General features: G+C 37.2%; 1 protein-coding gene across 2 annotated transcripts; it reads right to left on the reverse strand.

Moving 5' to 3' along the window:
- Positions 1-1,292: 1,292 nt before the first annotated feature.
- Positions 1,293-9,012, reverse strand: LOC110794316 (putative lysine-specific demethylase JMJ16). Of its 2 annotated transcripts, none has more exons than XM_021999273.2 (9): positions 8,794-9,012; positions 7,097-7,410; positions 6,227-6,298; positions 5,803-5,880; positions 5,161-5,673; positions 4,839-5,063; positions 4,498-4,659; positions 3,528-3,896; positions 1,293-2,367 (listed from the first exon to the last, which is right to left on the reverse strand). In XM_021999273.2, the coding sequence occupies exons 2-9, from the start codon at positions 7,391-7,393 to the stop codon at positions 1,699-1,701; spliced, it is 2,385 nt and encodes a 794-aa protein (XP_021854965.1). In that variant the 5' UTR covers positions 7,394-7,410; positions 8,794-9,012; the 3' UTR covers positions 1,293-1,698. The 2 variants fall into 2 exon arrangements, with proteins under 2 accessions (XP_021854965.1, XP_056684326.1); XM_056828348.1 differs by having other exon boundaries at positions 7,057-7,410; positions 8,794-9,011.
- Positions 9,013-11,192: the final 2,180 nt, after the last annotated feature.

Below are 11,192 nucleotides of genomic sequence, written 5' to 3' on the forward strand. Positions count from 1 at the left end.
CTTATTTTATTTTTTCTATGAGCCCACTGCCAATTTTCTTTAACCTTCCAATCTTGAGAAAATAAGTGTTTGCCGAAAATAAACTATACATATACTGATAGATTATGTAAATATTATTCCATATTATTTTGTAATCTTGTATTTATGATTAGCATAGATTAACATATTGTAGAATTAGTTCCTACTCTCTATCGGGTTTTGGATCCTCTAGAGTTCTAAAATAACTCTACGAGGTAGAGTTTGAGCATATCAACCATTGAATGAAAAATCAATGGTTCAAATATTATCTTTCCAAAATTCCCACTATTTTTTCTCATCAATATGAGCCATTGATTTTAAAATGTATGGTTTAGATACAACTCTACCTTGTAGAGGTTTATTAAAACTCTAGAGGATCCGGACTCGTTTTATCGAGACGAATCAAACAAGATCTCGTACGACTATGTTTTTTTCTTACCCATAAATCACAAATGTTAGTCGGATTGAAATTTGTGAATAGTATCAAAAGTCAAAGTATCCATATTATTTCGAAACGGGATGTAGTATATTATAGCCTAAGATCACGTACTATACTCTGTATATAACCAAAGTCGAGCAATGAAATTACTCGCAGAATTACATTCTTTCATATACGCAAGAAACTGATTTTGACACACTTTTATGTGAGTATAACACAATTTTCTGTGCTCTTAGTGGTTGTGCCAAATCAATATCTGGTCTGCCAAAATCACTTTCCATATACGAAGTAATCCGAATGTTTGATTAGAAGTTAGCCTTAAAATTTCAGAGGAAAATCAGGACATTCAACCCTTTATGCGTGTAACTTTAGACGTGTGCATAACATACGTCGGGCGAATCAAAAATAGAGATGAATACATTGAAACAAACCTCTCATGTAAGATGATTGAACTAGACTACTCATGTTGTTGAGTACGAAGTACTTACGTATTAGCTTTACTGTTCATTGATTCATTCGTACTCTTGTTGCAAGGCTATGGAATTCACTAAACTTAAATGGTGTTTGTCGAATGTGAAAAGAAGTTCAAGTGCAGAAAAAACAGACAAGGGTTTCTATATAGTAAATAAATTTCCTGTTCTTGTTATTGTTCCTGCATATTACCTAGTTTGGATTCTTTTGCCTTTGAATGATCACATTTGTTATCTGCTTGGTTTTCGTCTGGACCTAATCAAAAGGCGGATCGGGCCACAATCTTAAAAATATGTCCATTGTGTCAGGCCAGGCCAGCCCAGCCCAAGGTTTATGCCGCTTTCGTATGCCAAAAACCCACTATTTCGGCCCAAATTAGCGGGCTTCGGGCCATTTCAGACCAGGTCAAATTTATAAATAAAAGTATAGTTTTACATTACCCAAAACCTGCCAATAAATTTTAAAATTCTGGCCGGGCCTCTAAACCAGGCCTAAACATTCTACCCAAAACCCGCTATTTTTCGGGTCGAGCCAACAGGCCGGGCTCATGTTGATCAGCTCTATTTTCTTCCTAGTACCTCTTCTTTCTTTATAAATTGCCAATTTTTTTTAAATACAAACTGCCAAATAAAGTCATTACAAAATCCTAAAGGGACTTCTACAATATTAAAAAAAAAACCTGTCTAGAGTTGTAAAATACATCAATATAGACATGATTCCATCACAGGTCTTGGAACAGGACATACAATTTACACGAGATCTCGAGATTTTTAACCTCGCTCTTTGCTGTTCGCCATTGATTCTCCTTTACGGTTTGAGGGAAAGCTCCAGGTTTCCTCCAAATGTGTGACATATTCCTCTATATCAAAGTCAGAGGAAGAAGACGAACTTGTATCATCACATAGATCTTTCAAACCACTCTTTCCTGCTTTTGTACCCTTAAGATCATCTGAGTTCATCTGAAACAGCGTTTTCTTTGCCTCTGAATGTAACTTTGAGTCAAAACCGCTGTCTTTTTCATAAACAACCTTGTCTTTGACAGCAGCAGTTGATGATGGGTTCACAAAAGGCCCATTTGGACATTGATTGGGCTTGGGCTTGTCCCACTGTAGGGCTAGCCCAAGATTTTCTTTGACCCAAATCCTCATCGCACTCAGTTTGCCTTCCACGGCTTCTCCGAGAATATTTAGCTCGCTGATGTCATACCGGAAATGGAAGAGTTTATCAGACCAGGGGCAAGAACAGAAATGCTTGGCGTGAATCAGACACGAGTATTTGTTGTGGGTACAATGGCAGGAAACTGCAGACAGATACAAGTCATGACAACAGATGCTGCATTCCAGTTTCCGGCCATCACCAACAAAGGCTTTGTCCATTTTTCTTGACTGAGACGGGGAAGAAAGATAGTCCCTACACCTTGTTTCTGACCTAATTCGCGCCTGTTCAGGGAAAAAAAACATTAGTCAATGACTATTAGGGTGGCAAGGGTCAATGGGTCAGGTTCTGGTTTGAGGTTGATTTCAGGTTGTGCAAAAAAATATTGTAAAACTTAATATTACTACAAAATAAGATAAATGGGTCAAATCGGGTCAATTTTATGTCATTCGGGTTCGGTTCAGGTCCGGTTCGGGTTTCTCTTAGTAACGTCAAGTCGGGTTCGAGTCGGATTATCGGGTTGGGTTAGGAATTGCCAGCCTTGAAGTAATTACATAAAGAATTGGAAAAATAACAAACAGTACCACAGAGCAACAACAATTTTACGGGCTTGGATCCTCTAGAGTTCCAAATAAACTCTAGAGTGTAGAGTTTATGATTTTAGATCAGTGGTTGGTAAATCTCTTTCTCTCTCTACTTCCTTTCATAGGGTCTAATTTTGCTAACTCATCAAGCAACCCCCAAATCCTTCGGGCAACAAGCATACCAACTACTCCCCGCACCCTCTTATCCTTCTCTCTATCACTGATGGTGATCCCGTCAGTGATTACAGTTCCACAGTGTGAATCGAAATAGGAATGGGGGAATTGGGGGTTAGGGATATGTAAGGGTGCGTTCTATTCACCTGATTTTCACTTATTTTTCCTGAACAAATATTATCTGAACTTATTAGAACTTATTTTAGTTATAAATTGTACTTGGTCAACCCTTATTATTCCCGAACTTATCTTATCTGAACTTATCTTAACTTATTTTTCCTGAAATAAGTGGAAATAGGGTGAACATAACAGAGCCTTAAACCCATTCACATATACTAAATTCCTGAACTTATCTTGTCTAATGGCGTGCCTTGCACAGATTCATATGCTCACTAGGGGTTCTGGGAGAGGGTTTTCCTTTCCCTCTCGCACTTTCAAGAGTTTGTGCTTGGACTACAAGGGGATTCCCTGCGATAGGGTCCTGGGTCGGCCTATTTCATTCCCATTTTTTTTTAAAAAAACATGCCAATTGGGCATCCTATCACCCTTTCTAAAATATCACAAGGCCCAAGTGCAATGGGTAAAAACTCTAGTTCTCTAACGATTAGGCGATTACTTGTAATAATTGAGCTACAATACACTATTCTAAATAAAAATACAAGTCAATAGATGTCAAGGGCACTTACTCTTAGAGTTTTTGCTAATACCCCGTCTTTTCCCAAGGCCTCCTTCCATGTCAAGACTTTTGATGTTTTCTTACCCCTCAGTAGAAATTCCCATTGAGCCTTCAAAGCTTCATCGGCTGCTCTCAGTAGAACCTTATCATAAGAGATTAGCGTTTTCCTTCTCCTGTCACGATATAGCTCTATGGAAATTTGCCCAAGAGGCAACCAATCCAATGGAGCAAAGACTGCTGATGCAGAACAACTGAACCCACAATCAAAGCCAGTATGATAGGCTCCTGGAAGAAAAAGAACAAATTCCCCGGGCCGCTGGATGCAACGGTGAACAGGTATACCCTCTGATTTTAATGTTGCAGGGGTTAATTGTCTATTCTGACATAATAAAATCCGATATTTGTGTAAGCACTATGGAAGTTTCAAGATAACTGAAGTTAATAAAAAAAATAAAAAATCCACAGGACTCATGTTTGTTTCTTGCTTGAGGTTGAACTTGAAAAATATCTAAACATAGACCTCATTTTCTGGCAAATGGGAAAATTGGTCGTTCACAATGCTCTTCTCAGAAGTTCAATAAACCAATTCTTGTAAAAAAAATTAGACAAAGAGGACACTATTGTTAAATCCACTTGCTATTATATGTAGAATGAATAATACTCTGCTGTTAAACATCTTATGCAAACATGAACTAAAATACTAAACCCACTTAGGTAACAATTGCTTTTAGGTTGCACTTAGGTAACATGATGGTCCATGACAATATCATCGCAGTAAGATACTTAGGTGCCATGGCAGTATGCCAATAACACAGTAAGATTATTAACTTGCTATAAGAAGACCTCCCCTACAAAATATACTATTCATCCATAATCATCATGCTATATACTAGACTACATACTTGAATTTTCCCCTAGTTTTTCAAGAAAACTGTCTCAGGCACACTATAGAAGTACAGTCATAACCAAAGAAGACTCACTGGTGCATGAAGTGGGTCAAGATGTTCTTTTCCTGAATCTGGGAAGTGCCTCTTTGCAACAGCCTCGAACTTGTGGGAGTCACACCCAGGAGTGCTGTACCATATCCTAGGAGCACCCAAGTGCAAATACTGGAGCTTATATAAGTGATTCTCTTGGACAGTCTGATTGATTAACAAATCCAAAGGAAAAGGCAACGATTACCAGAAGATAGATGATGTAAGAAAATCAAGGGGTATTGTTCACGCACACAAAATGATAAGTTGAATTCACTGACTGAATAGACTAAAATTTACACAGAAGTACCAAGATGGTAGATTAGTTTGAAGGTCTAAGGTCTTACCCAAGGAAGGTACGAAAAACACATTCCAATGTGTAGCCGAGGAGCCAAAATACCAGAAGAATCCAACGTCTCAAACGAAAGCAAGGAGCCAGGCAACTTGTTGAGATGATTTAGGTCCCAATTTAAAGCAAATCCTTCTACCGAATCAGATGCCTGTCCTTGGTTGGATGGCACTGAATATTCACGGCCGAGTTTTTCACATATGGTATCAGTACCATAAAGCACCTGAAACAGAAAGACAGACATAGCACTATTAGTTGATCAGGAATATTAGGAATTAAGTCTGAGCTATAGTATATTATCTGAAATAACTTCTACATACTTCTATTTCGTCAGTTGGCTTTTCCACAATCCGCCAATATTCACCTTCAATATTCTGTTCGGATGGTTCCCACAGTGCTTGACACTTAGTTGCACTCACTTTAACATTTGGAACCTCAACTTCTCTGGAAAAGTAACACTGGTGAAAATCATCGGCGTATCGTTTAAAAGCTATAAGACTGAACTCAGGACCCAATTCATTGTAGAAGTTTTCTGATCCTTGGCATTCGTCAGAGCTAAAATTTTCAGCACAAGCATCACTAAACTCGGTATCCAATTTTCTTCGTTTTGCCTCCCTAGTGTCACTATCTGAAGGTACTTTACTACAAGAGCCGTGATTTTGGAAACCATTAACTCTTTGAACTTGGGTGGAAAATTTATAATCTTGCCAGATGTCATCTTCCTCGAAAAAGCTTGGCAATTTCCATGATGAAGGTGGAACAATACGACACATTCCATAGGGTTCCACCTGTTGACGTATGCTTTTAATGTACTTAAAGGTGTCCTTGAAATCCTGAAAGAAAATTAGGAATTTACGTAAGAAAAGGACAATTGCAAGCATTCAATGAAGCACAAAAGGTGCACATAGGAAAGTAAAGAATAAATTTAACAGAAGTTATGAGATACTAAGTTGAAAACATGCCTCCTCATTAGGATGAAATACAATTGCATCTTCTAGTGCATAGCTTAATGCACCTGCTGGATTCCACCTAGCTGAAACCTACTTAAACAAAAGTAAAAAAAAAAAAAAGAGTATAAAGATTAAAATAGAAGCATCTAAGCAAAGAATTCCAAACTGATGCACCTCTTCCATTTTATCAACTCTTTCCAATCACTGTTGATGATGCCAAGCATACTCAGAAAGCTAAGGATTGCAGTTGTTTCTAAAAAGTAACATTTTGATACGGTGTGAAACATCAAAAGAACTACGAAGTACAAATATCAATCTCATCTGATGGGGCTTTGGGCAGGAATCATATGCTATGTTCAACAAAATCAAAGTAGGGTGAAACGAAAAACAAACAAGATTATCAAACGTGAAATCAAATTCAATAAAAAAAAGTAACCTTCTGACACCCGCTGCAGTTTGAGCATCCCCTGGTAACACCTTTGGGAAGACAAATCTTTGGAGACGAAATCTGTAACAAAAGAATAAAATTATAACTTCCATCCAAAGAGTATCATACGCAGAATAGAAGAAATATACGTAGTATAAACTAAATCAGACAGTATGCAAGAAGATGGATGAGAAATCAAGGACCACCACCGAGCCAACTTATTCAAAGTATAATTTAGTCCAAACGTACATTTGTCATTGCAAAGTTGCAAACAGTGAAGCAGCAGATGCAAACAAGAATTCTAATGGATAACATTTCAGACTCCAGCAACCCTCAACAAGGTTGTAAAGGGAGTACATGAATATGCAGTAGGGGGAAAAGAGGATAAAGGTATTGTTCTTCGCGATATCATTAGCTCTAACTCATTACACCACTGAAAAGTAGCATACCTATGTAACCATTAGAAACAATCAAAATTTCAAAAAAATATTTCGTTACATGATACAGGGACCATTTATAAATGCCACTTTTATATTTTGGTAAAAGCATAAAGCTGAACTATTGTAACAACCGATGACGAAAGTGTAAGGTAGATAAGCACGACTTCACGAATATACTCAAGTTTAAGATAAGAAAGGTAGAATCAACATCCTCATGCAACAAAAATTTATGTATGCATGTTTTTCTTTCTTTTCCATTATATCCTGTAATCTTTCTTATGGCGTACAACAGACATTTCCATCATTTTCAGCTTTTGGATGACAATTAATTTGGTGTATAAACCTTTTTTTTTTTTATCGCAATGCAAGCATGCAGCTAACCAGATAAAAATATCTTACGTTTACAGACACTGAAATATTAAGAAGAAACAAGTATGACCGTATCATGTAGTTTAACATCTGGCTCCCTTTCACTTTGGAATTGGTCATAAACAATCCACGGTCTTTGCTTAAACTTCAAACTTCTCGTGATGCTTGCAAATCCATCAATGTCAAAGGGGGATGGCCCGGAAGATATCTCCAGATCATTTGGATTCTCAACACCCACAGGACCAGAAAGGTTGTCCACAACTTCTGCTCTTTTCAAAGTAAATGCTGTCAGCGAAGCTAAACCCGGAGGAACATGTAGTTTTTCTTCATTATTCGTCTCAACAGGACTCATGCTTTCAGTCACCATCAGTTCTACTGAGCCAACTAAGGAGAAAATAAAAAAGGATGTGTTTAGCTTCTTTATATCTCCCAATTCAAGACGGAAATTTAAAAAAGAAACAATTTTATTTGGCACCAGCCAATTCGCACAAAAACTCGTGGGCAACATCATCTTAGATTCCTAGCTATTAGTCTTTAAGAGCATGTTTACTATATAGTTTTTAAGTGACGAAAATGGAATCACTTAATTATTTCTATTTCCATTACCTAATGTTTTGTGTGAGAGATGTGATAAACACTATACATTTCCTAACCATTACCACCACTTCTTACCTTCCGCAACCCTGTGGTAACATAATTGTTACCCTCCTAGATTCCCAATTATCACAAGCTCGCTATACCAAACAAGTAATTGTGGTAATAGTTAACATCAAACTTTCCCCTTCTTATTTATTTCCGTTTAATTTCCTTTCCTATAATTATACCAAACATGCACTAAGTGTCTAATTGCGTTCCTTCGACTGCTAGCTCTTAGCAATATCTGTTATTAATAGTCGAAGATCAGTTCAGATTTTTATTTGTTCAATAGGACTGAAGTGTGTCTAGGGTGAAAGATCTATGCCTTCAATATAAGCAAATTAGAACTTCACTTAAATGGTCTTTGCACTCACTAGGTAAAGAGAAGCAGTATTTTTCGCTACACTCTATGGTCAAATGAGTCAAATGACGATCAACCAGGACGGAAATAAAGCATTGCATCAAAATTTTGTCCGGTGGCGGTGTTAATTGTCATAAGCTCGCTGGTCATACCGCCATACTTTGGGTCGGGCCAATCTCTAAGAAATGAAGTATATGCCGAACTTGAAACTTTCCAAAGATTTTTTTTTTGGGAATTAAAGTAAATTTTAATGCCAAATGAACCAGAATTACAACTACCACAAGCTAGAAACAATCAAGCTACACCCACTCAAAGAGCAAATGGAGTGGCATCAGCATGATTAAAGCCATACCTTAAATGAAGGGTTTTCCAAAGATATTCTTGTTCAGAAAATACCAACTTTAAACTTCAAAACCCTAACTCGTATGGTACGGTGGCACCTTTGAGTTGTGCAGCTCTAACGCACAATTTTCCCCCATTTTTCAGACAATTCAAACAGCCTAAAGCTTCAAGAATCTACTATAGACTCCATTGAAGAAAGCTTCAATAAAATTCACAGGCACACAGTTCAATGATTACGCTCTACTACTAGTCTACTGTTTCTGTGCAAATTTCAGGTTTTCGATTAAACCTAAATTCCATTCCAGATGAACATAATCTTGCAAAATTACATGCATTCATCAGAATTTATGTCGCATTAACTACCTTCAACATAAAAAAAAGCACCGAAAAAAGCCGTATAGAAAATTGAAGTGAATTTTCGAGCATACCTCAGCAGTTTCCAGAAAAGAAAATTGACGAAAATGCAGGAATTTGAGCGACAAAGTAGGTTTGATTTCAGTGACGAAGTAGCTAGATTACCCCTAAACCTCCATTGATGTTGTAGGGAAATTTGCAGAGGAGAGAGAAAAAGAGAGAGCGCGAGGGTGGTGGCTCAGGGGAATTGAATTGAAGGAAATGTTTTTTTTTCTCTTTTTTTTTTTTTGACGGGCTGAGGTAATAATTGTATAATGACTAAATTAATGAGGTCTTTGAGGAGAGGATAACGTTTTGTCTTTGTACATAAGATGGCTGTGGGCCGGGCCGAAAAGTTCAAAACAAGACCCATGCTCGGCACAAGCCAACCGGCTTTCGTGTCGGGCCTGGCCGACCCTTCGTGCCTAAGGCTAATTTTACAAAACTTAGCGTGTTTTGTCGTGTCGGGTTGAGTCGTGTCGTGCCTTGTCGTGCTTTTTCAAAAAAATTAAGGCCTACGGTCCCGACTTCGTGCACGTGTCGGGCCGGGCTTTTTTGTGCTCGTGTCGGGTCGGGCATTTTCGTGCTTGGGTCGGGCTTTTTCGTGCCGGGCCACAGCCATCTTTAACATAGCCCAGCCCAGCCCAAACTATAATTATCTTCTTAATTTTCATTTTATTTTTTTTAATTGAGGAGTAGTTGAGAAAATTTTCATTTTTAATTTTAAATACATGCGAGCAAGATAAATGATTATCAACACTCAACAATTACGTGTTAGTATATGGATTAAATACATGACTTAATTGAGGTTTTTCTTTCTATCCACAAGAACTTAATTAATAGGGTACAAGACGTACACCATGGTCTTATTCACCTTTTCATGATCGTTTGGTTGATGATTGTTTGCAAAGGTTTTAAAACTGAAGTCTAGCCACCTTTCAGGCTTTCACGACATCAGTTTGTGATTTAGATTGAATGCATCACTATTCACTAGGGGTTTGCTTTTCTCCGCATTTTTAATGGGTTGCATCGTGATCGTCATTTGTCAAGAACGGCTACATATCATAACCTTTCATAGGATTAGAGCTGTCAAAAATCGACCCGACCCGAAAACCGACCCGAAAATACTGGGTCCTGAACAAGATTTTGTGACCCGTAACCCGATTTTATCCGAACCCGAGCAACCCGAAAAGGAACGGGTCAAAATCCGACCGAACCCGTTTTGGACCCGACCGATTGAAAATCATTGTATTTATAGTAATAAATGAGATTATGAGAGAATTTAAGCATAATAGACACGTTGTTTTTACTATTGTTGTGTGTAATATGATTTTAATTTGAATTATACGTCAATGGTTGAATTTGACTAAATATAAACTTTCATAGGAAAATTTGTTAATTTGTGCCAATATTTTGTATATTTATCACCTAAATTAATGAAAATATAATGCACGTTTTAAAATCTCTCAACCCGTTGGGTCGACCCGAACCCGAAAGTTCTGGGTCTTGAACAAGCATTTGTAAACCCGAACCCGAAAGTGACCGACCCGATTCAACCCGAACCCGAAAGTAATTTTTTACAACCCGACCCGACCGACCCGTATGACAGGTCTACATAGGATATATGAGTATATGACTACATTTATTCTAGAATTATAATTAGTTCATTATAAAGTAACTTGGTGTTTACAATAGAAGTCAATTTTTATTTTTTTTGACTCATTTTCAAGTTCAAGGTCTTGGTTCTAGTGTTACTTTAAAGAAAACAAACAAGGAAAAGAAAGCCCATCTAGTGGAGCAATAATATAGAATTTGAGAAACAGAAATTGATTCAAGAGAGAGGAGAACTCATTCTCATTAATCAAAAACAGAATCAATCGAATGAAAAATAAGAGGAGCTAGTGTTTACACAGTGAGTCAGCAACTATTCTAACAACTTGACTAACTAACTAACTACCTTGTAACAAACTTCCTGGAGAAGAAATAATAAATATAAGTTAATGATGTCATAATCCTATAAATAAACAGGTAAACTAAGAAATATTTTAGCAAGTCCCTTTTTAAAGTTATTTTAAGTTAAAGTTTGATGGTTCCCTTCTCTCGAATGGGAACTTAACTTTAGGTTTTATTATTAAAAATCATATTGGTATCTTTAATCTTGCAGGCTCTAAGTTTATTGGATCCAACTCTGAAATCTTGCTAGTAGAAGCTTTGCGATGTGAGAAGGCATCAAAGGAGTCATTTTTCTTAAGGTTAAATGTATACCTTATAGTTGAAGGCGACAATCTTTGCTTCATCAAAGCTATCAAGCGACAATGAAAGATCTTTTAGACGTTCTTCAACATTATTGTTGATGTGGATAATAATCTTCCGAACTTCGAGTCAACATCTTTTCACCACTGTTTTCGGGAGGCAAATTAGACGACGGATTTTA

The sequence above is a fragment of the Spinacia oleracea genome, chromosome 5, assembly GCF_020520425.1.
Source record: "Spinacia oleracea cultivar Varoflay chromosome 5, BTI_SOV_V1, whole genome shotgun sequence".
Lineage (NCBI taxonomy): Eukaryota > Viridiplantae > Streptophyta > Magnoliopsida > Caryophyllales > Amaranthaceae > Spinacia > Spinacia oleracea.

Bases quoted from the DNA above. Each gene is read 5' to 3' on its own strand.
- LOC110794316 (XM_021999273.2), bottom strand. From the start codon at position 7,393: ATGGTGACTGAAAGCATGAGTCCTGTTGAGACGAATAATGAAGAAAAA. The intron at 5,064-5,160 runs GTATGTAGAAGT...TTTCTGTTTCAG, and splicing joins AGCCAACTGACGAAATAGAA to GTGCTTTATGGTACTGATAC. The intron at 3,897-4,497 runs GTGAGTCTTCTT...TTATTATGTCAG, and splicing joins TTGACCCACTTCATGCACCA to AATAGACAATTAACCCCTGC.